This window comes from Brachyistius frenatus, unplaced genomic scaffold (assembly GCF_029030835.1).
Source record: "Brachyistius frenatus isolate BFR_SWC_R1_liver_20210118 unplaced genomic scaffold, ASM2903083v1 Contig_9, whole genome shotgun sequence".
In the NCBI taxonomy this organism is placed as follows: Eukaryota; Metazoa; Chordata; class Actinopteri; family Embiotocidae; genus Brachyistius; species Brachyistius frenatus.
In genome coordinates this window covers 2,796,836-2,822,762 of record NW_027210608.1, presented here as the reverse complement: position 1 = coordinate 2,822,762, position 25,927 = coordinate 2,796,836, and the positions used below count along the sequence as shown (strand labels likewise).

General features: G+C 39.2%; 1 protein-coding gene across 2 annotated transcripts; it reads right to left on the bottom strand.

Moving 5' to 3' along the window:
• Positions 1-1,429: 1,429 nt before the first annotated feature.
• LOC138616207 (enhancer of mRNA-decapping protein 3-like) lies at positions 1,430-25,855 on the bottom strand. 2 transcript variants are annotated; one of them, XM_069690348.1, is made up of 7 exons: positions 25,783-25,855; positions 23,440-23,619; positions 22,966-23,162; positions 15,361-15,723; positions 7,179-7,332; positions 4,910-5,127; positions 1,430-3,556 (listed from the first exon to the last, which is right to left on the bottom strand). In XM_069690348.1, the coding sequence occupies exons 2-7, from the start codon at positions 23,601-23,603 to the stop codon at positions 3,222-3,224; spliced, it is 1,431 nt and encodes a 476-aa protein (XP_069546449.1). In that variant the 5' UTR covers positions 23,604-23,619; positions 25,783-25,855; the 3' UTR covers positions 1,430-3,221. The 2 variants fall into 2 exon arrangements, with proteins under 2 accessions (XP_069546449.1, XP_069546450.1); XM_069690349.1 differs by lacking the exon at positions 25,783-25,855 and adding an exon at positions 25,472-25,546.
• Positions 25,856-25,927: the final 72 nt, after the last annotated feature.

Sequence of the window (25,927 nt, the reverse complement as noted above, 5' to 3'; positions counted from 1 at the left end):
CAGCCGCCTGCTGCGTTTCAAAGCCGGGTTAAAAAAATAAAATAAAAACACATGCCGCGAAATACGAGTCGTACATCTTGTCGTACTGTGGCCGCGTGGTAATTTAAAAACACCTGTGTGGATTCCATACAGGTGTTTTTGACTGACAGTTCCCTGAGGATAGTTCGTGACGGGAGAGCTGCTCACAGATTCCAGACAGTGATTAAAAACAGCTGTCTAGCAGCAGTAAAGCTTTTGTTATGTGTATGATTCAAATATTTAGATGCAATATTTTGTATCAGGCCTATATGTTTTACAATATGTATATTCAGCGGAAGCCTCGCAATCGTTGCACGTCCCTTGGTTTGACTGCATTATTTATTACCTGACAAGTCCACCCATTCAGCTGCTCTTTATAATTTGGTCATTTGTAAGGAAATATGATGACCACAAACCCTAGTGACTAATGACGGGGCTGCAACAGCGCATCCTCGTGGATTAGGGTCACAGGTGTGTGTATTTACACCGCGATGCCCCTCTCCCCCCCCCCCATCTATTTTAGAGGCCCAGAAAGGTACTTGAGTAAGGAAACGTTCACGAAAATGGAAATGCAGCCATGCTTAATTTGATTAGTTGTATCTTTGCTTGTTATTCCATATGTCAAAGTGTCTTTAAACACTTTAAAGGCCTGTTAAATTAGAATTAAACTAACAAAAAAACAAACAGCAGCCAGATATATCAACATCACTGACCCAGATGAGCTCAGTGTATCTAAACAGAACCTTTTGCTAATTTGATGACACTGAAAGCAGTGGAGAAGAATATTATGTTCAGTTACCTGTGCTGAAATAAAGCACATAGCTTAATTTGCACTATTACTAAAATTTCATGCTGTCAGCTGAATATCAGAATATGTGTAATAACCTAATTGGGATGACGTATTCATATTCTTCCAAGAGTCACTATAGAAACAGCCTCCACCATAAGAACTCTTTAATGGTATTGTGAAAAAGTGTAGTTCAGTATCATAAGTAAAGTATTTCACGATGCAGAACAGCAAGTAGCATCTTTTACTGCTGCAGTTCATCAAGGTGGTGCTCATTCAACCCATGTTAATAGGGAGTTAAATGTATATTCATCATCATATTTTATAGTGATTATGTATTTTAAATCATAATATCCAATGTAGTACTTGATCATTTAAACTGTTGAATAAAAAGTGAAATATGTCCATCATGTAATGTAGTGTTGTTAAAGTATATAGGAACATTATATGGAAATGAGTTTCTCACAACTTCCCTTCGGTGTAGTGGCAGGTGTTATATTTCCTCTATGACCATACACAGTAGACTACACATACACATTGGAGGCAGTCGGACCATTTTATCAGCTGATGTTGGGCTGTCACAGATAGATCGGTATCGGCACAGATGATGTCTGATATGCACGGATATGAAAACATTTATTTACAGAACATGATGCAGAAAAATATGCTTGGGATAATTTAGAAAAGGGTAAAATACAGAGTGTAGATCAAACAGACACTGGCTGGCAATAAATTCAATTCATTTTTATTGCAATTCTTTTCCCAATTTTCCTCACACCCATTGATCTTAGGAGCAGAATCCTCCACAATCAAACATACAGACACTTATGACTTTAGAATGTTTTGATTACAGTCGTCATCACATTTGAAATGTTATTTTGTCTTTGCTACAATTAAGACAATAACAGTGGTTCAGAGAACACACAGGAAACTGTGACTGTCTGTGGAGGCTTTTAGGCAAATTTTAAATCTTCAATTGCCATCAATATTCAGTTCTCTTATTTAGAACTTTGTAGAAGCACCAACATATTAAGTTTAATATAGTCTGCCTCCCTCTACCATCATAATACAGCAGGTTCAGGGCAGTTTCTGAGAAACCATCAATGGAATAACTCTCTTTTTCATCACAAATTCCTTGATTCTTTCTGACTACAACACAAAATGGTCCTCCTCCAATTGCAAACTGGCAAAAGGACAGTACAAATAAATGTTCACAGACGTAGGATGAAGTACAAAAAGGGATTCTTTCAATACAAAATGTAGTAAGTTCAGTGCAAACACTGCAAAGTGTCCCAATCTGTCCCTGTCCCGTTTCTACTCTAAGTTCCGTTTGTTCAGATAAGAAGTTCGTGAAAAATAAAGAGCTCTTAAAAAGCTCTCATTGCATTAGTTCAAAAGCTGTCAGTCTAAAAAATACAGCCGTTTCTTCGGTCTGGAGAAGTTGACATTTTGCTGATGCACAGCTGTAACACAAGATCACTGCGCAGACCACGAGAGGACGGTTGGCGGGTGCGGTTATTTCACATTTAGTGGCTCAATCTGATGTGTCAAAATGTCCAATAATCAGGTTTTATTGGCCATAATCTCTGGAGAGGAACTTGTTTCAAAATGGTTTTTGGTCCTTGAAATGTGTGCCACAAAATCCTGTCTAATCTGCAGAGCTTCAGAAATATAGAAAAGTTAATCCTCCACGGATGTGTGCTGCCACTTTTCACTTTCAGTGTCAGCGGCTACGATCAAGACACCCAGCAGTGTAGAAAAACTGCCATCAGATTAATGTCAATGCAAATATAAAGTTATTTTCCCCATTTTCATTCAGTGTTCCTGAGATGTATTCAATAAATAAATAGAAATATAGATTCTGTAGAATATCACCTCTTTAGTGTAACATGCTACAACCATTACTTGACAAAAAGCACCAGTTTAAGATAAGAAAATGAAAATTGAAAGACAATGGGCCTCAACATTATCTGTGGGAGATGAACGGCAATTTTGGATCGGCACAGAGTAGAGCTGAGCCGGGCTCCTGGTCGTGGGGTCACGACCGGACTCCACATGCAATCTAAAGGAGGAAACAGGAACTGTGTCTCGGCTGCTTTAACCGATCACAGAGTCAGAGGTCAAAGATAGACTCACAGTGGTCAGCATTTTGTAAACATATTCATGTCATCGTGGAGCCCTTTATCAAAACACGCCGGAGAACAGGAAGCTTTTCCCTTGTGGAAAACAAGAGGTGTCGCACGCAACACGAGGCACGAGGACGAACCTACAGCTCCCACGCAGCTCAGGCTGTCGGACGATGCTCGCAAATGTGACAAAAAGTTGTTTACGCGTTGTAACAAACTGGTTTGGTCATATAGTTGCTCTTCCACATACACAATGCTTTGCACTCACGGTGGAAAATGGACCAATGCTGTTATGCCGGGTGCAGAGGGATGACGAATTTACATCCAAAGGGGGAGTGGTAGCTGATGCCCACTTCTTGGTAAACCTGCTTCGGGATGCCGATGTCACAGAGGTAGACTCTGCTCTCTCTCTCCGCTAAAGTTAGAGGAAGTCCTAAAGACAGGGTCCACTTCGCCTCCACAGTCTGATGCTGCTCGCTGACCGGAGGATCGATGCCAAGGACTGGAGCCCGGTTCTGGTTGGCCCAGTCTGCAGCTGACTGGTACCAGGACTGCTCCCTCAGCAGCGGGTTCTCATGGCAGTCCAGACAGTTGATGAGCAGATCGACCGGGCTCACAGGCAGGTCTGGGGAATTGGTGGAGGAGATGGAGAAGAAGAAAAAAAATATGAGTGTTTCACTGTAAAAACTTTCTCTAACAGAGTAAAATAATATTAGATGTGTCTTGAGGCCTTGTTTTAAGTATAAATGGATAATCCAGTGCTTTCACAGGCAGCTCATTTGACTCAATTCAAGTAAATGTCACTTGCCTTTTCCTGATAAGCATCTTTGTCTTTGAGTTACTTTTAACTAGATACAAGAGACATGTCTGTAAAACATCCACTTCAAGGCTTTAAAAGATGTATTTTAAGCACTATGTCTTGAAACTAGAATCTCTAGAACGATGAAGACTCCCACACTACTTTAATTGTCAACATTTTTTTAGTAATTGTAAAGCCAGCGGTTCAGGTCTCGGTTCCTCCGGTCCACATGCTGAGGACATGCTTCTGATGGCAGGTAGAACTCCACCATTGTGTGTGTGTCTTTGTGTAAATGGTTGAATTTGAATTTGTGATTTGTTCTCTTCTTACTTGGACTTAATTTCTTCAGTATGCTAAAATTGGGAATTCAGAAAAAAAAAAAATCAATTAAGAATTATTTTCTAATATTCCGTGTTTTACTTATTCCTGTGCTGTAGTCTGACCTCAAGTAATTTGATCTTAAACAACATCATTACCTACTTATTTCAAACCTTTGAACACTTATCAGAGTTTCCATATTTCTAGATTGGAGCCATCTTATTTTAAGAGTTCTTGTGAAATTCAATTAATGAGCCACACGGACAAATAGTTCAGGACTATTAAGTCATTATCTCCTCAAATTAAGTGTTTTCTTGCTTTGTATTTTGGCCAGAATTTTTTTGAGTGTTTAAGTTACTTCACAAAATCATTAGAAAACCCTTTTTTTTTGAGCATATGATCTCACTACAAACTGATCAACAGGAATCTTAAATGTCAAAACAAGTGTCAAATATGCATGTCAAAACAAGGGCTGAAATTGGCATAAAAAAATGTTTGAGCATCAGACCATTTGGCCTCATCACTTGTCCCCCGTCTTCCTTTCAGTCCTTGCCTCTTCTTCGCAAAATAAAAGAGAAGACTTACAAACTAGGACTGGTTTCTCTCATGTTAACTAAAGAGATAAAACCCCAAAGTTTTCTGCATTCCAAATATGCTTCCAAAATATTAAAGTGTTTGAAATGGTGCGACTCCACTAGAGGGCATCATTTGTCTGTGCTGCTCTGTTACAACAGGACAAGATGGACTATTATTTGTACAGATACTCAGTCTCACTCAGACATCTGGTCAACTCGGTCCTTTCCAGTTGAATGAGTGTGAGCAGTGTAGAGAAGGACTCAGGCGTCTCTTGGTGTGTTTTACCTTTGACGCTGGCCACCTGCTTGCCGCTCGTCCTGCTGTAGAGGTTGACCTCGCTGGTGACCGACTCCTGCATCTTGACAAAGTTGGGCAGGAACAAGATTACCTCCACTTCATGGTTGGCCAAGTGCCGACCACAACTAATGCCTTGGGCTCCTTGAACATGGGGCCCACACAGAAGCACCACAGTGGGCCTCTGGTGGACATTTTTTGGGGTGAGCCTGAGGAAATACGAGAGATCAGAGAGATTACTCCACAAAATGAACAAGCAGCGAGGACCACTGAAACAGTGCCTGTGTTTATAGACAAACCAACATCTCAGAAACAGACAATGCTGACTGGCTAATTTCCAAATGTTACCCAAGGTCATGGGAGACCTCCAGGGAGCCAGTGTCTATCTTTATGAACCAACATACTCTGTTAACTCATACTGTGATTCAAGTTTTAGGCACATAGATATTTGTATTGTTATCTATCAAGCAATGGCTGCATCTGATCGGTGCCAAATTCACTCTGCAGCAGGACAACGAACCGAAACATACAGCCAGTGTGGCACGAAGAACAAGGAGTCCTGCAACCGACAGTGTGGACCTACAGAGACCTGATCTCAACATCATAAAGTCAGTCTGGGACTTCATGAAGAAACAGAAGTGACAGCCTGAATCCGTTTTTTTTTGTTCACTATATGTCAGTATTTGATAAATTAAAAACCATTTACTGCATAATTTTGAGAGCATCCTCACTTTGATTTTAGTACCTAAAATCTGTGCCCAGTACTGGACATGTAACAATAATCAGAGTTACGGTTACATATTACACACTTTTGAAAACATTGTCAAAACATTAACAAACATTAGCGATCAAATAAAAACATTAACAGAGCTTGTGTAAAAAGTAAAGCGTAGTCATGTTCGGCAAGTCCTTGAAGTGTGGCATGTTTACGGATGTTTTGCAACTTCAAAACATTTTTATTGCTTTGTTTCCTTAAAAAAAAAAAAAAAAAAAAAAAAAAAATTCCCATAGTCTGAGACATCACACACAGTTGGTATCATTAATCTGGGTTCTTAGTAAAACATGGTTAAGGAATGTAAAGAAAAACACGTGCACACAAAAAGGATAAAACATGGAAAAGGATGCCCTCTCAGGAATGTATCAACATTAAAGAGTAGAGGAAGATGAGATTATTTTTAACTCTGAAAAGCTGCACGTGTTGAAGATTAAAAAGAGCCCTGATTTGGCAGTTAATTGGGTTCTCAGAGTTTCAACTCAGAAACAGTTGTGCTGCTACTGACAATAGCAAGTGATGCAAAAACAAAAAATGAACTCGTTACTGTGTAGAATTTGTAAGCCGGTTGCTGATGTTTCCAACCTTCTTAGCGACAGCATTTGCTCCATGTTGCAAGAAAACCTTCTAAAAAAAATGAAAATATATATATATATATATATATTTTTTTTTTTTTTTAATAAAGCTGCAGCTTTTTGATTACAGGAACTCTTTAGATGATGGCACTTGGATAAATCACATAAAATACGGTCACCATATTATTTATAATCAGAGGTTTTAAACTTCACATTAGTTCGGAATTACTGGTCATACGAGGCAGGAATTATTTGGGAGTTTAATTAAAGACTTAAAGTAAATCTCTACATGTTTTAATATGAACTGTCGGAGTGGAGACTGAATTGAGTGTCTGCTGGCTGTCAGTGAAATAGTTGCACACCAATTCAGTCTCTGATCCAGACACAGCGACACTAAATCAAAGCTGATCTCAGCTCACAGTAGTTTCAGTGTAAATCTGAGACACACAAGTATTACACTGCAAAAATGATAAAAGGATCCGAGACAGTAAACCTGTTTGTTATTCGAGCCGCCGCGCTGTGGTTCTTTGATCTTAAATAAGGCTTTGCTGCTCATAAAGGCGCCGGTAAACAATACCGAACACGGCTGCTTCAGTCGATTAGGATGGTCCTGACCTGCTGTGCAGCCACTCAGAAAATAGACCTTGAGAGGGGGGGGTGTCAAGGTTAACACCGTCTAACTCATGCAGAGGCACGGTAGTAAAGATGATTGCCATGGAGACCGTAAAACATGGCGTGTAAACAATACATTGGACAGAGCAGCTCTAATGACTGTATAACTGATCAGACAGGGATGTTTGGCACACTGCTGCACATTCCTCTTATTATCATTCAAATAACTACCTTCATTCTTTTATACAATTACCAGCCGGGAAGGTTTCAGGCTTCCACACACTTCACTGCTGCTCCTTACCTGTTCGGTCCGCCCAGCAGTGTGAGAGCCATCTGACAGGAACAAACGCCTATGGCCTCCAGCCGGCGCTCCACAGATAGGCCCCAGCGCTCTGCGGCCGCGAGCAGACGCTTGTGAAGCTTGTAGGGCACGCTGGGAACCACCAGGCCTGAGTCTGTGGAGAAGAAAAATGGGATAGATAACATGTTTATGCTATTCTATCAAGTCAGATGTAGCAGAGTGCCGAGATTTAGTGGCAAATAAAAACATGATTCAGTCCAGATGAAGTGTACTTAAATGAATTTCCCAACTGTCAAAGTCACGCCAAGCTCCAAGCAAGAATCGGGTAGCAGAACCGTAACTTGATTATTGGTAAATGTTTTCCGCTGGCAAGTTTTTGTAAAAATGTTTTTGACACAGTGGGAGGCAGCAGCAGGTCGACCTTTGGTTAAATAAATGCCACCAGGTTTATTTCATAAATGCATGAAGTATTATACTTCGGAATTCCACCTGAACCGTAAAAAAAAAACATTTTACATAATTTTGAAGTTTGTATTCATCAGTTCACTTTGAAAAACAACAGTTGGAGCAGAAGTCAAACCCAGAAACCTATCTTCTAAGATCAGGGCAAATATTGGTCTACAGATAAACACACTCCAGGTTCTCAGGGGGACGTAGTCATGTGTGAGCAACACAGATCCTCAGGCGAGTAAAGTCTTTCTTTGGGGAAAAGCCCTTCCACCTCCTCCTGACCTGATCCTGTTCCCATCGCGGCAGATTCTCCATTTCCTCTCCGGTTTGTCACTGCTGTCTGAGACAACAAAGGAAAGATTGGCAGCCTTTATAAAACATGACAAACATGAGGCAATGGGAGTGAGACGCCTATTCCTCGTGGGCCCCAAGTTCACACGCACTATCGCATGCTTTCTGACCAATCCCCAAAGCCCGAGCTGTGGGGCGGGGCTGCGCTGGGCCGGACCCCCCACATAGGCTGCCGTCTCAGTCAAAACAGACGGCAGGTTAGCCTGACAAAAAAGGGGATAAACATCAGACATATGAACACCTGTATCTGTATCCCAATAGCTGGTGGTGAGAGATTGGAGAGGACTGAACATGGAGGCATGCTGGTGACCGGGCTCAAAAATTCAGTTTCTTAAAATTAATTCTGCCCTCATTTGGCAATTAAACAAAAAAACAAAAACTTTCAGCCCAAAGTAATGCATAGACTAAACATTTTTAGCTAGGATTTATCACATAGCTCCCTTCAGTTGTATTTCATGTACAGAACTGTGTATAACATTTTAAAGGAAACTTCTTTTAAATGGTTTACATTCATTTCACACATATAATATTGCACCGGCCCAACTTTGGAACAGCCTCCTCCAGATGGGGTCGTCACTGCCTGTATTCAAATCCTGATTGAAAACATTTCCAATGGCATTTCCACATTAGGTCAAATTTAATTTGAATTGTATTTCTTTTTTAGTATTATTTACTTTATTTCCAACGTATATCGTCATGTGTTGTTTTGGAATGATATTGATTTAAAATTTTAAGGATACTTTTTGTTTTATTGCTTATTTTGTCTTTAATGTCTTCAATGTCTTCAATGTTTCAAGTCTATTTTTGTGGAGCACTGGGGATTGATTCCAGTTGTTGCAACCTCATAGGTGCTAAAAAATCAGGTTAGTTTTGAAAATATTGGAGCAGCCTTTAAGCCATTACCACTGACCATCATATTGGTCATCACAATCATATTGTGCGCCAAACTCTATCATCAGGCGCCTTTGTTGGAATTTATTCAACGCCACCCCCACTGGTTGCTGATTGGTCCGCACTTCAGAGTGGCTGAGCTTTTACTTTTAGATCAGTAATAATAAACTTATTTTTTTAGCTACATGTTTGGTCACCCCTCATTTGTCCTGCCTTGAGCCAGGCTGTAACAAAACCTTAAAGTGAACAGGGCTTCCAGACTGTAATCACAGTAAAGACTGAACCAGTGAACAATAATTGGGTGGAGCCAGGCAAGTAGTTCACCTCCTTTTGATGAAATTGCTTAAATCCCTTTGTTTTTAAGTGTCTTTCATGTCACATCACCCAAAGTTGTCACAATTGTTCTTTTCTCTGTATTTTTTTTTTTAATTACTGTATTACATAACATCAATTCATCCTTTTATCACTGTACAACATCAAGTGTGTGGAAACCTTGAAAGAGCTTGTGCTAATCCGTAGATGTCTATTGCCTGTGGCACATTAGGAGGGTAATGAAAGTCAAGCTGTGGGGAACTGCATGGCTCAGGATCCCTTTGATAAATAAAGCTGCTGGGAGGCAGTTAAGTCCTTAATGGCCTCCTACAATTCGCTGGCCTGGTAGCTGAGAACTTGGTGGCCTCATTGGTGGGCACAATAACACATTTACACCCACAACTTTCCCCACCCATGGCATGCAATGCGATCAGTGACACATGAAGTACACACACACACACACACACACACACACACACACACACACACACACACACACACACACACACACACACACACACACACACACACACACACACACACACACACACACACACGCGATAATCACATACAAACACAGAGACTCATGCCGTGCCAGACTGAAAGTCTTATCTTTATGTTCGCTCTGCTCCCCTCACACTATTCTTTTATTGACACCGCACAAAGGCCGCTAATATGTCTCAGTGGGCAACAGCAATCTGGAACATGCCAGTCCTCATGTGAGCGATAAGAGCAGGAAAGTCAACTGCTTCTTGTCATGCAAAGTGCTGCCTTGAGTGCCAAGCTCAGAGGAAGTGGGAGTTGCACTAGTATGCACTAATTGCTTTTCAACCGTCCTACCAGGTGTGCTTCTTAATAACTCATAACTCTCCTGCTGAAGTTGCTGCTACCAAAACTGCTCCCCTGGCTGGCTGCCTGCCCCCCCCTCTCGCCACACACACACACACACACACACACACACACACACACACACACACACACACACACACACACACACACACACACACACACACACACACACACACACACACACACACACACACACACACCTCCATGACAGTCTCACACAGATGCAGTGATTTATGCACACACCCACTCTCAATGTGAAAACAAACTCAACAGTCAACTAGCTCAACCGGGTAGCCGTGAGTGTGCAGCAGCACTAAAATAAACTAAGCTGGAAGCAATCCTTCAAGCATGACAAGGAAACCGGCGGGACTGAAAGCAATACACGCTGGCTGGATGTGAGCCATGTGTGACTAAGGCTTGTGCTGGGACAGGGAGGGTCAGACGAGGCTGTTTCAATTCTCTCTGCTCCACTACCAGAGTAGCAGAGCAAGATTGGGCGCTGGCTCATTAGGAAACAATTAAAGTAGCTTCATGCAGTAATTTGTTACATTACTCTTTACAATTCTGGTTGTTTCTTTGCGGCCAACAGCTCATTATTAGTACTGAATCCCGAGCCTGGCTCTGCCAGAATACTGTGATTATAGTCAGAAAACCATGCTTGCTTTAATGTTTGCTCAGCAACTCCGAAGGGCAAACCAAGCAGTGACAAGTTATGGTGGCTCAGTGCAATGACGTTGTAGTCATGCTTTTTAATTTTTATATTTTAGCTCCATCAATGCTAGAGCCTCGGCGCATATGGTGCTCACTGCCGATTGGTTAAAGCCTGCTCTATCAGTTTCTAAATTACCACGAGGCTACTGAATCCCTGCAAGTGGAGTGAATAAAAGTGACAGTGTGCACTGCTTGTGCAACTGTGTAAGGGACTTTCTCACCTTTGGGATCTCTTCCAGTGTGAGGCCCTCATCGTTTAAAAATCAAAGGGATTCATGGATATCTAAGGATTAAAACATCAAAACTGAAACCTTTTAGCTGCATGCAGTTTCATGAGGAGTTCAGAACACACACAGTGTTTCACATCTAACAAAAGGTCCCTGAATCAGATGAGTTAGAACAAGCTGTCCTGATACATTTGCTTTCAGAACTCACATTCTGCCTTCTCCACCGTGATGTGTCAATAATAAATGAATATAGGAAAAGTAGGTAAACAAGCTGACGTGATTTGGATGCTGCGGTCTAGCTGAGGTTTCACTCCAGAAGAGCAAGATAATAGTCCAACTAAACTTAAACAGACTGCAACTTTTTCAATAAACAATGGCCTTTAGAAAAAGGCCTGTCAGAGCCTCATGCCAGTGCATTAAGTCAACCTAACCTACAGCAGGGCACTTTGTTTTGCTTTCTCCTATTGTTGATTTCTGTTTACTGGCAAAGATTCCAGGTCGAGAACACTGCGGTTTGTTCCTGCTTCAGAGTGCTGTTTATGTAAGGCGGCACACTAATTACAGAGTGCAGAGGATGGGGATTATGATGACAGCCCTGGGAAGTATATCTGCCTGCATGGTAAGAGAAGGGAGGCTCTTGTTGGCAGCTGTCTGCTGAATGGTAGACAGCTGCTTCCACCGAGCACTCCACAATCAGATAGTCAGTATGGGGGGAAATCCCAGAAACTCCATCAGTACTACAACCACCCTGTCACCTTTACATTCAGCAGAATAAGTAGCCAATATTCTTATCTACTGTAATCCTTGCTCGAGTCATTCTACTCCTGCTCATCTTCAGGAAGGCAGAGGTACTGCAAAGAGATCTGTGAATAATAATGGAAAAAGTAAGGGGGGGAAATAAGGGGGAAAAAAATAATTTATATTTGATGCACTGTTTTAAATGTCAAATTTCTCACTTCATCAAAATACTAATTCTATTTTTACCAAAAAGACAACTTAAAAGCATATATTGAACATCCAAGAGAAAGATTTATCATGAGCATCCCAATGAGGTTGATTTGTCCAACGTATAGTTGGTTCTAGGGCTGCCACCAATTATCTGCCAAAGCTTTAGTCAAAAAAAAAAAAAAAAAAAAAAAAAAAAGATCTTTTTCATTATTTGCAGGAAGAAAAAAAAAAAATGCACAAACTGTGTCTTGTCAGAGACATTATAAACATACAGAAACATGTGTTACCGGGGAGCTTCAAGAAGGTGTTCTTGTGGGTAACCTGGGTGTGACATCCTGTATGTCCAGTGGGTCCTGGTTATCATAAGCATGGGACTCTTACATGTAAGAAATAATGTTAGCAGCACGTAGCCACTGCCACTGTTCAGTTCCTGCCAACAACGGGAATGTAGAGAAGACCAAGTTTCAGTCTAACAGCTTTCTAAACTCTGTTCATCGTGTTCGCTCCCCAGGCAAGGAAATAAGGGCCCGGCTCATCCAACGCTACAGTGGAGTCTCTGCCTCTCCACATCTCTGCGGACAGTAAAGCCAAGTTATAAATTACAAACCAGACTAACGTAGAGACGTTACCACGTTGAGGAGCAGCAGGTCTGGAAAGGCCACATGTGGTTTGCAATAGGCTTTGTGTCATAGAATTTCTGAATAGTGTGCACTTTCATACTTCTATTTCTCTCTCTGTTAACTCTCTTTCAAACAAAACACACACACACACACACACACACACACACACACACACACACACACACACACACACACACACACACACACACACACACACACACACACACACACTGGAGGGTGCAGGTCCTCTTATGGCCTGACTTTCAATAATCTGTTTGTAGCTGGGACACAGATGCTATTAGGCGAAAATACATGTGTGTTGAAATAAATGAACTAAATGTTCAGTCTCCCTGCTGATTGTTCTGTTAATATCACTTGTCCCATTCTTTGTCATATATGTATACAGTGAACCCTCGCTATAACGCGGTTCACCTTTCACGGTCTCGCTGCTTCACGGATTTGCATCGTGCATTGTGTTCTGCATTCTGATTGGCTAAACAGTCTCTCCGCTTCTTCTCTACCTGTTTGTCAATAACGTTGCGGTTTAATATGTACACGTACGTAAAACAGCTTGCCAAATTAAAAATAATCGATGGTGGCATGTCGGTTTATAAGAATCTTTTTGCCCAGAAGAAAAAAGAGCGACAACAACTACCGATAACTATGTTCTTCTCTCGAAAAACCACACCTGCACCGCCGGCTTTAGAAGAAAGAACCGCTGCAGAGCGGAGTCAGGATGCAGCGGCTCAGTCAGAAGAGCAGTGAAATACACGAGTCACTATTTGTCCTACTGTACTTTGTATTTGTTTTCATAATCATTTTTCATTTCCTCCCGTTCTAATCCAATGACTCGGGTCGCAGTGGGGCGGTGCCGATCTCAGCAATTTGAAGCCTTCAGTTCGTATTGATGATTCAAATTATTATTTTACAGTACAGTAGTTATTTGTAAAAAAAACATTTATACAGTACTTTTATTTGTTAAACAAATGCTTGGGCCTGTAAAAAGGTTTTGTTCTTTGGTTTCAATGTATTATGGAGTATTTCATTGTATAATAATTGTAAAAAAAATAAAGGTTACTACTTCACGGATTTCACCTATCACGGTTTCTATTTGGAACGTAACCCCCGCGAAAAACGAGGGTTCACTGTATATGTATATATATATATATATATATATGTATGAATAGGAGAATAGGAGGTGGAGCTCGATCCTGATACACCACACACCTCAGCCCTTTCTCCACCACTGCTCCAGTTGCTACAGAATGAATTGAAACAAAAGCCCACCGACATCTTGGGAGTCCAGGGCCTGAGTTTACTCATCTTGAGTCTGTATTAACCAGTTATAACGCTCCTAGAGCGAGAGCTCATGAGAAAGGACAGGGTCATCATTCTTGTGGGCCAGAGGGGATGTGCGAGGTCAGAAGTCGTGGCCATGACAAACAGTAACTAGGGGTTAATGCAACCAATCAGCCCGTCCCAGAGTGACCTCTCTCTGACCAATGGGAGAAATAAGCATCACAGCCATTGTGAGCCCCTCTCTATAGTCATTGTTGTTGTTCTCGTCGTGTTCAATAGAAAGAGACGCAGCAGCACATTCCTCGCACTACTGAGAGCCTATTTAGTGCACAGTATCAAGTGTAAAAAAAAAAAAAATAGTTTAGCATACTGCACCTTTTGGACAGAGCCGAACTGTGCTGTATCAAAACAGTGTCATTACATAAGCAGATGGTATTCCTGGTCAAAGTTTAAACATTTGAAAAAGCTACTCTGTCCAAAACAAACTCTGACATGCTCGCTGATAAAACATCCTACAGACAGTTTCATATTATCTCGTTTAACTATCTCATGTGAAATGTGTACAGAGAAGGTGCGCAACTAAGATTGTCAAACCCCCAAACACCTTAATTTTCTTTTCTTTTCTCATATCATGTACAAAAAAACTTTATATAACAAAGTCATGTCTGTACATCTCATTCACACAGATGGTGACTAATGTGCTTTATTACAAATCTACCTTTATCAATAATAATAAAAATAATAACATTTGGATTTAAAAACTTTTTTTTTTTTTTTTTAAAGGCTGGCTAAATGCAAAATTTTTCTGAGCATCATTTAGTCTTATTAACAAAACTGACAGTTCATCTCCAAGTACTTTCTGACTACACTACCAGTCATTGGCACTGGAAATGTATATTTGTGAAAATATGTCAAAAATATATCATTATATTAAAAAAAAAAAAAAAAAATAGTTTTGAAGGTAATTGTATAAAATAGCATAAACATGGCTGGAAACATTAGTAAACAGTGTCTCTGCTGGGAACTATTATCGTCTGCGGATTTGGTGAGGCTGTATAACAGGACAGAGTATGCATGTGGCATTTGCTCGCAACTAACTGGAGTTCTCTTTGTGGTATTGAATGTACATGCAGGACAGCGGCGTTGTGGTTTTTTTTTTAATAGTTCTGGCCAATTCTAGGGTTATTGGGCGTGCAGGATGACGTCCGGGTTTGAATACACACTAATTTTTTTGTTTGAAAAATATATTCATTGTTGGTTTTGGTTTAAACTTACTGGTTTTCATGGAATTTACTGACGTTAAGAAAAATATAAAATATCTCCAGAGCCATTCTTTAAAGAAACCTTTGGCTTTGGGACACTGCGATATATATGTTTCACTATTTGTGTTTCTAACGTTTACAGACTCAAACTTAGCTCGAAAATTGTGCCGTTATCAACTAATCTAAAAACATAAAAGGTCATGTACATAAATGAAGTCCTCCCAACTACACACGTGTGACTGTGTGTGCATCTTCTTCTTACCGGTACAGTACTCTTTACCCCCATGCTGGGGCACTGTTATCTGTCTGTATATGACCGGCTTCCCCTCCAGAATATTCTCATCGTGCCGATAGGACTGGAGCTTCTGCTCGGCCTGCGTGCTGGGATGCTGAGCCCTGTTGCTGTGGCTACTGGTCCCGTCGATCTGCGAGAAGATGGCGGCCTTGTCGAACAGAGCCAGATTTCCCTCGAAGTCAAAGTCAGCGTCCAGGTCCTCGTTGGTCCCGTCGCCAAAGCACTCGTCATTCTTTGACCTTAGCGGCCCTCCAGCGCCTCCATTCCTCACAGTGGTTTTCCTTGGTGTGGCCTGCGACGTCCCTCTGCTGTTGGATGAACCTGCAGGCGCTGGAGAACAGAGAGAAAAGAACACATCAGAGGACAGGTTTAGAGTCATTTTCAGAGTAGCTGACAGCTTCTGTGCACACAAACGCTATCCTGATGTGCTCACATAAAACAGGATTTTGTGTGGGTCAATGTTGATATTTATTCTAAATATTGTTAGCAAGGTTTTCCCAGCTTTCTGGGGGGCTTAGGTGCTGTGGTAGCAGTAAGCAGCTGACAAAAATGTTTTGGACGATTATCATGCAAATTTTCATTTAAAAAAATGCACTTCTCTGAAGCTTTTAGTGTAGCTATAGTGACTTAGGTACTGTGAATACAGTGTTATATCGGTCGTGAAAAACCCTGATTAGGATAAAGTCCACTGATGAAGCCTGATTCTCAACTTGTACACCCCACTGAATAATCATAGTAGAGACATCCAAATCCTCCAAAAATTATTACTGTCACTGTCACATCAGAAGGATTGAATACATTTACACACACTGCCTTCAGCAATGATCTATATACAGCCCTTTAAACTGTGTTATCAGAGTTAAGTAGTTATACATCTTACATTTAGTAACTTTTTGGAGTAGTTCAGTGCCCTTTTTACTCTTACTTTAGTAGGAAAATTAATACTTTTGCCGTGTTGCATTTTAAATACAATCAGTGTGCTAATTCTATTTATCCTTTTATGCATGTGTGCATATATAATAATATAATATACCCCTGGAGTGCATGAAAATGTCATCCTACACAAGAAGGGTGATCTTTTTAAATATGAAATAGGCAACAAAATATTCAATCATTTATACTTGGCACAACAATAAACAGCAAATCAACAAACCCAATGAAACACTATAACAGGCACATTCAGTTGATTGGATGGTTAAAGGCTGTGACAAGGGTTCTCAGCTAAATTTCATTTTACTCCAAAATGTATTGACATGAACTAATGTTCAATTAAATTTGAGAGTAGTAGCCTAAGCGTAAATTATCTCACAGTGCAGACAGCTGTGCCAGCAAACAATTGATAACACACCATTTGTGGCGTGTCCCCCAGACGGACCGACTGAGGGTTCAACACAGTGAGAAGGTCTGATCTGGATTGCCACCAGCTGGTTTCAGCTTTAAATTAATCCTGAATTTATATTTCATCTGTCAGAACTGCTCAGATCTGAGTCACCTCTAAAAGAAGCTATGAGCTGTCTTATTAAACTGTAAATCCTTGTGTTGTACATGGTATAATCCACACACAATAATATCCTGTGCTCAGCAGTTTCAAATTCTGACTAGTTGCTTGTAACTTCCTTTATCTTGCCTCTTCTCCTCTCACGGTTAGTTACGATAACCCGCTGAGAACGAAACACCGCTTCCACACAAAACATGCAATGGCCGACTGCGCGGTGCTCAATAAAGTTTACATACATGTAAGCACAAACAAAAAAACAAAATGAAACAAGAACAAAAAAAAAGAAAAGAAAACTGGAAAAACCTGGCCTTCAACCCCAACCATCCACAGCTCTCACGCTAGCCAAGAGACAGAGAGGCACAGTCGCACGCTACTGTCAGTGTGACAACTAAGGTGCTTTGGCATCTCTCACGCAAGACAGTGGGAGGCGCAGTTATAGTGCAGCGGCGTTGATAGAAAGCTGCTAACTAACTGCCAGCTAATTTGATACCTGCCTCAATATAAAAATACAGTCTTACAACCATCAATACAGCGATAAAAAGTATTGATTTCAGATTTACGCAACAGCAAGGTGGCGTTTCCACCACTGCTGTGGAAAAATATTCAAATTAATGTGCCTCATTCCTCCTTAAAGACAGGAAAGCTATTTTCTAATTATAATTAATTATAAGAAGCAAGCAAAGCATTATGGAGACTGGTCCAACATGTCGGGGAGAAGGTGGTGGGTTCGTGTGTATAGCAGTGTGAATGGAGATAAAAGCTGGCGTTCTTATTACCACAAGCTGACAGTGTATTTATTTACAAGGAAGTGCTTTCTCATTCTGTGAATCAAAAATCTGAGTGAACTGGGCACGGCTCTAAGTCAAACAAACTAATGACTAACAAGCAGACAGGCAGCGAATCGCACTGATTTCAATTTAAACAAACTTACCACCATAAATTTGTCCAAGTGCAGAGGCCAGGAATATTTACAACTGAAATATGGGTTATTATAAAATTGCACCATTAAGTGCAGAAATATGATATGACAGGGCTTAAACTGTGACTGTGGGATTTAATTGTCCTTGCTTGTCAACACATTTTTTGGTTTTCACAGCAATTCCATGCTAGAGAATATTACATTTTCAGCCATCTCATTCATAATAAAAACTCGTATCACTGTACACTGCAAGGATAAATCAATCAGAGTGATAAGGAATGTAGTAATAAACAGAATGGTGTATATTTTATACTAGTACACCGTCACTATAGATCACAAGGGGGTAAACGCAATGTGATGTCAAATTCAAGCCTAAATGGAGATGAAACCATGCAAACCTCAGTGTGTCAGCAGCACTCAGTCACAATTGGATGAGGATGCTGCTGACGTTGGTGGTGGCATTACAGCAACAATGATCTCAACAGTAATACAGCTGACACACTGAGCTACCTTAACTACTACATATAAGAATCAGAGTTGTTTCTGGTTAGAGTGACGAACCAGCTGGGAAAACCCAAAGTGAGGAAATGAATTTGCAAAGTTCTTCACTGCCTCAGTAACTTCAGCTGACCTGCCTGCGCCAAGGCTTTTAAAACACACAGGCATTTTTGTGTGGTTGACAGAAGAAGTCCGTAATCAAACTGGGAAGCAAAACAAATCCTGGATGTGCAGCAAAATCTTTCCAAGGTATATAAAGGTTTCACATTTTCTGAAGCAGAGGTTTATGGGAAAAACCCTAGGCTGGACATGATTTCTCTCCATGCAGAGGCGTAGCATGCTGGTTGTGGGAACACTTTTCATAAGGGCAGAGTCTGGAACTACTCCTCCAAAATGCCTATTTAATGAGATCTGTTTTAACATGATGGAATTCGACGATGATGCTTCGGGAGGTCTATGCATCCTTCACAGAAGCAGTCCGTTTCTAAATTCCCGTTCTACTCTCCCAGAAAGATCAATGGCAGATATTCAGAAACAATTTCTGGAATCCCTGATCTTGTACAAGCAACAGCCCACCCTGTTTTCCCCTCTTTGTGGCCGGGGGCTTCTTGAGAGCATGGCATTGCGTGTGAAAGGACCAGCCCAGCCCAAGCCATTCAGCACTTTGGCCCCATGCAATTTGTGCAGTAGCTCCCTGGCCACCAGCCTGAGAGCTAGAGATTAAAAAAAACAACTCAAAAGGTAAACATTGCTTCCACAATTGATATGGCCTCTGCCTTCCAAGCACACTGGGACAACATGGCTTCCTGTCAGGGAAGGGAGAGGAGGGGAGGGGGGTTTCCTGTGCTGGCCAGGAGTGAGTGAGGGGAAGAGATGGGGGAGAGAGAGAAAGGACAAGAGGGCACCAAGGCTTTACATAACCTTCTTTTTAGGAGCAGACATGGAGAGGGAGGGGGAATGTTTATTGATCTTAGTCACACACATATTGTAAAGAGGAACTTTGGTACAAGTGTTTAGCACGCTATGGGAATCTTGGGGGGAGGGGGGAGGGGGCTGTTGGAGCAAGATAATGTTTGATAATGTGAGCTCATGTTTCTTAATAGGAACTAGTGGCACACAGGGAGGTGCAGAGACTGTGTTAACAAGTTAGGAATCCTACTGACTTACTTGTTAAATGAAATGGAAAAAAAAAAAAGACTTCTTATTGTGCAAGTTTAATTTTCAATGCACAGGAGGTGGTTTTTATGACCACGCTGCAGAATATTACACAGTGTCTGTTCGCCAAGTTCCTGACCCCTGACTCCTCCATTGTTTGGGGATCCTGAGTGTGAAAGTGAACTGACTTTAACTGATTCCAGCAGAGGCCACAGAGCTGTCCAAGCAGACTTCCTGCTGATTGGATGTTGATTCGTGGAAATGCTGTTTTTAACTTTCATCTAATCAGGAAGGTTGAGTAACACAGGCTAATACAGCTGCATGTACAACTCGAGACAGGAGAATACAGATATGTGCTTTAGTATCACCGTGTGTCAGAGCAGCAGGACTCCGCTCACAATTTATCACGGTTGATTTAGGTTTTTATTGAACTACATTTTTGATATAAAGGAGATTTCAATTGACAAAATGCTTAAAAAAATAAAAAATAAAAAAAAATAAAAAAAGATGTTAAAATGATCGTTTAAAAATACGAGGTGAGATCAAACATTTCTGAGACGGTTGCTGTTGCGAAGCACAGTCATGTGGCATAGAGCAGGGGGATGCAAAAACTTTTGTGAATAAGTATTCTAAGTTATATTGCTTGATCAACATCAGCACCTGCGTTAAACTAATTTATTTTTTTTTTATCAAAAAATCGCAACAAAGAGGAGAGTAAAAAAACAGTGTCAATCACAGAAAACGTAGTAGAGACTGAGCTGATATGAAACTGGTGCACAGAAATTAAGAAAAATAACAATCTCGATACAATGGTGGCCAGATCTGAATAATGTATAGTTATTGGTTTTTATAGGTTTTAGAGAAAAGGTACAAAATATCAAAAGCACTGCAGCAAATTTATGGAACTAATGATTATTAACTTTGAAATAAATACGTTACAGTTACAAAAACAGCAACGAAGGAGTTATAGTGAGTTCTCCGATTAATATTGACTGTCAACACAAGACATCTGCTTAAAAACACTACAAACCATGTAGAGCTGCAGAGCGCTACAGTACTACAAGGTGTCCAGTTTTAGCTGTAATATAAACAATAATATAAGCTTCACAACGGTAGAGTGTTTCGGCTTGGGCCACTCTGTTGGACTGCATTCCTAATTTGGGCATTTGAGATTCATTTCTTTCAACCAGTGGAGCAGTTAAACAAATAAAATAAAACTTCATATTATCTTAACTGCATCAAACTAAATTTTGCTCCCTTTGAAATTCTTCACAACAGCTGAGCAAAGAGCATATTTAAACCCCAGTGAGGATATAGGTAGTGAATTTATTTATTTAGTTACTCCTACTGTTCTGATAATTGGGCAAAAAAAAAAATCTGCCGTTGAAAATAACACTAGAAATACATAATTTAGCCTGTTAAGACTAATGTTGTACAAAAAAAAATTCAGTACCCAGCTCCTTTAAGAAAATACTAAGCTCTTTCAAAAAAATGAAATGCAATATTTTTGAGCCATTTCTTTTAAAGATGAACTTGTTCAGTAGGAACTAATTTGCGTGGGGTTGAGAGGTACATACAGTTGCAGCTCAGGCAGTCAAAAAAAAAAGAAAAAGAAAAAAAAGACGATGGATGGCTACACTGTTGGTTTTGGTTTTTCCATTTGATTTGATGACTATAGCAAAGAGGAAAATATTGCAATATTTATTCATTAAGGATTCTCCAGACGTGTTTACAGACATGCAAAGACAGACTGCTTTGAATAATAATATGTATCTGACATGTTGTTTTGTTGCAGTACACTATTCATTTACCCGGTTAGATATTTTAAAAATGAGATCTACGCCTATCTATATATGGAGCTATTTTTAAATCAACTACAGTATAAAATTGTTATCTTACTTCACTGAAAATCTATTCCGAGTTATCAAAACAAGCTGTTTACACATCACACTGGTTTGTTTATGGATCAGGACCGGATGTGAGAGTAGTTGTGATCTCACAAATCCTGCCTCCAGTGTCAAACTCTAAACACAGAACTGTGAAACTCATCAAAGACAAAGCAAACCTCTGGGGAGGGGCAGTGGAGTCTTTTGATTTGGTACAGCTGATATCTGAAAACTGTATTTACCCAAAATTCATTTGATCCTTTGTGAAAGCGGAATTCCCTTTTATTGCAGGCAGAAAAACATTTCTCTTGTACAATCAAAGCAGTGATGATGAGTGACTTTGCAATTTTAGCCGATCCTCAGTGACAACTTTCAGGGGATTATAAGAGTGATTGTGTAAAATGTGGCTGTGTCGCGTGTCACATTTCCTTCAGTCATCGAACAATATTTATTTCCTACTCTCCAACAGAAGAGTAGTACATTGTTCTTAATAATTGTTCTGAAACAATAGCATTCTTCTGTGATTTTACAACTAGAAAATGCAGCCTCACAGTGAATAAGTAAACGTCTCAAATTAACTGGGCTTTCTTATCTTATGAAAATCTACGTCAAACTGTCTTAACATTGTGCAACAATGGTAAAATAATCTTTGACTGTCCTTGTGTTACACTGCACAATCACACTCTTTTTGGGCAGTTTCCAGTTGTTGAAGTTTGAATAGCATGTGCTTTGTTGGGAGTCAACTTCACAGGCTATTTAGTACAAAACCTGATTCTGTTATCTGCTACTGGTGCTGTTAGAAAGATCACAGTTTAGTCAATGGTAGTAAGTCAAGGGTCCATTTGAAGTGATGCTCACATTCAGCCATTCCTTTGTGTATTCAGGGTTTCTGCAGTGTTCACAATGTTCATGATTTTGGCGTATCACAGATATAGCGGTATCTGAGTGCATGTTAGCTCATGCACTGATATAAAAAACTGTATTTTACAAAGCATATAAAAAAAAGATGCTTTGGGTAAATTACAAATCGTTCTATTTGTGTTTTGTTTTTATTTTTTTTAATTCATAGTTAGTTATTTGAAATTATTTCATGCGCAGTGAAGTTCACTGTTTCAATGCACTGATGCTATTTTGGACAAAAAAAGTTTGATGTTTACTGTAAGATATCCTGCCTCCATTACATATCTGTCACCAATGTTTGATACATTTCAGTTGATATATCGTTAACAGCTTTTAACATGAATAATTAACATGAACATAACCCAGGTAAGAAGAAGAACAGGGGAGAATCAACCAATTATTAACCAATAATTAAAAAAACAATAATAATATTACGTTGGTGCTCAAATGGACGTTGGGATTAGTTCCGCAAAAGACCCACCTTAAACTGGAGGGACTAGATTTCTGTGTATTTTGACCCATGCCCTCTCTCTAACCAAACAAAACAGCAAGTTACTAAACTTTGTCCAATTAATGACAAATGATTATGTGAAACTCTACAACATTAATTATCACTCTGCATTATGTAACTCTAAACAGTATCAGTATATGCTCACTTTGGTCTCTACCAATGAAAAGCCGTAGGTGATTGAACCCGAGGTCATCCATCTACCTACCTCTGCGGAGGATGGTGATCGGAGCATTGTTGGGATGAGAACTGTTGCTTGTTGCATGAGAGTGGGTGGATTTGTTACTCTGGCCATTGCGTCCTGCTGACATGAAGCTGGCTTCTGTTGCAGCCCCCTGCCCAGAGCTGGGCTTGTTGACTGTGTTCTGGACACCTAGGAACTTCAGTTCCTTGATATCAATGGCACTAGAAGACAAAAAAAAACACTGACCTTACTTGGTGGTCAAATGACACTCTGCTAATGTCCTGGAATAGTTATTTATTCTTATATGATTACCACACATTTTCAAATTTAAAAGCACTGAAGTGTCTGTCGTAACATTTCTACTCGAAGGAAAGTGTCGGATTCAATTTACACAGATTGTACTGACTTTTCCACATGACTCTACATGCTAAAACATTGACGAAAGAGAAATGTGAAAACCCAGTGAACGTGTTAGATGAGGAGGTAGAGGTAGCTGACCTGAAAGTGACCTCAGGAACGGGACACTTGACTCCATTGTGAAAGGGCTGTCTGAGTGAGATGGTTTGACTGGCATGATCGACAGACGACACCTCTCCCTGATAAACACCCAGCGTCACCCCACAGTTTATCGACACAACGCTGCCCAACCAGTCTGCTGCCATTCTGCTCACCGTGATCCTGTAGTTCAGAAACACAAACAAGAAAAGGGACATTTTTTACATAAAGAATACAGTTTATTACAGCTGAGTGGAGGGTGTCTCTTTAGATTTCACGAGTCGTACTAACACAGTCTGGACTTCACACACACACAGTGTCTTTTCTGCTGGATTAATGGTGTATGTTAAAGCTGTGGCGCCACTGGTAGACACTTTTCTCATTTTAAATTTCTCTTTTTCACGTTCAGTTTTTTTTTTTTTAAACATTTTAAAACATGTGCACTTTACACGCTGACTACAGAACTTCTGACTCAATATAATAAAACATGACTGATTTTGGGCCTTTTAAAAAAAGCAAAATATCCAATGATGCGTCACAATAACGATGTTGTAGGCAGGGTGTAGAGGGCTTTCTAACAGCATGAACACATCTTCTGAGGGAAATTAATTACAGCAAATGAAACGTGTGAAAAACTTCTCAAAACAATGAACTCCTCTCAGGTGGACAGTCAAAGTTTGGTGGAGGGGTTGCTTTGGAGGAACTGGGACTCATGACCTCTGTCATTACCAAACCCTCATCATTCATGCTTCCTGTTTCAGAGCACGCTGAACGGAACAAAACAAAAAGCAAACAAACCCATAAAAAGATAAATAAATAAACTCACTGAACACTATGCAGAAACTCAAAATAAAATGAATCTAAATAAATATATAAAACAAACGCTGCTCATTGTACAGTATGTAGAAAAACCAAAGGAAAAAACAATGTATATGAATATATAAAACAAACGCTGGACTACAGTTTATATATATATAAATATTTAAATATTTAATATATATTTTAATATATAAAACAAATGCTGGACTACAGTTTATATATAAATATTTAATATATATTTTAATATATAAAACAAACGCTGGACTACAGTTTATATATATATATATATATATATATATATATATATATATATATATATATATATATATAAAAATTGAATATATATTTTAATATATAAAACAAACGCTGGACTACAGTTTATATATATATATATATAAATATTTAATATATATTTTAATATATAAAACAAACGCTGGACTACAGTTTATATATGTATATATATATATATATATATATATATATATATATATATATATTTTAATATATAAAATAAACGCTGGACTACAGTTTATATATATATAAATATTTAATATATATTTTAATATATAAAACAAACGCTGGACTACAGTTTATATATGTATATATATATATATATAAATATTTAATATATATTTTAATATATAAAACAAATGCTGAACTACAGTTTATATATAAATATTTAATATATATTTTAATATATAAAACAAACGCTGGACTACAGTTTATATATATATATATATAAAAATTGAATATATATTTTAATATATAAAATAAACGCTGGACTACAGTTTATATATATATATATATATATAATATATATTTTAATATATAAAACAAACGCTGGACTACAGTTTATATATATATATATATATATATATATATATAATATTTATATATTTTAATATATAAAACAAACGCTGGACTACAGTTTATATATATAAATATTTAATATATATTTTAATATATAAAACAAACGCTGGACTACAGTTTATATATGTATATATATATATATATATATATATAATATATATATATTTTAATATATAAAACAAACGCTGGACTACAGTTTATATATATAAATATTTAATATGTATTTTAATATATAAAACAAACGCTGGACTACAGTTTATATATATAAATATTTAATATGTATTTTAACATATAAAACAAATGCTGGGCCCTTAAATTAATTAATTTGACCATGCGCCGAGCTTACCGTTTGTATAAACGGGGTTTCGCGTCTCGTGTGAACCAGTCTGAGGTAGATTTAAATCCGGAGACCGTGGAGGATAACACTGATTATAAACTCCATATGAAGTCAGGATTAAACCAGATCGAGGGGAAATCACAACATTGTGATGATACACAACTGCTGAGCTGTGTTTGGCTAGTTTACCAGCTATCATTAGCGTCGCTTGCGTCCGCTGTTTGTGTATTTTAACCTCAGCGGACTGTTGCTTGTAACCAGTCTCTGTTATTGTTGAATATCCAGTCCGACAATGTTCAGTCGACAATAGATAGATTTACCTTGTGGAGAAATTTGTCGCAAGATGTTAAGGCTAGCCGGAGCCCAGGCTGTTGTTTGGTTTGTGCTGTCTTCCGGGTTGAAAACGTCACTTCCTTTATCTCCCACATGGGTTTGTTGTCATATTTTTTTCTCTGTCTCTGAGGT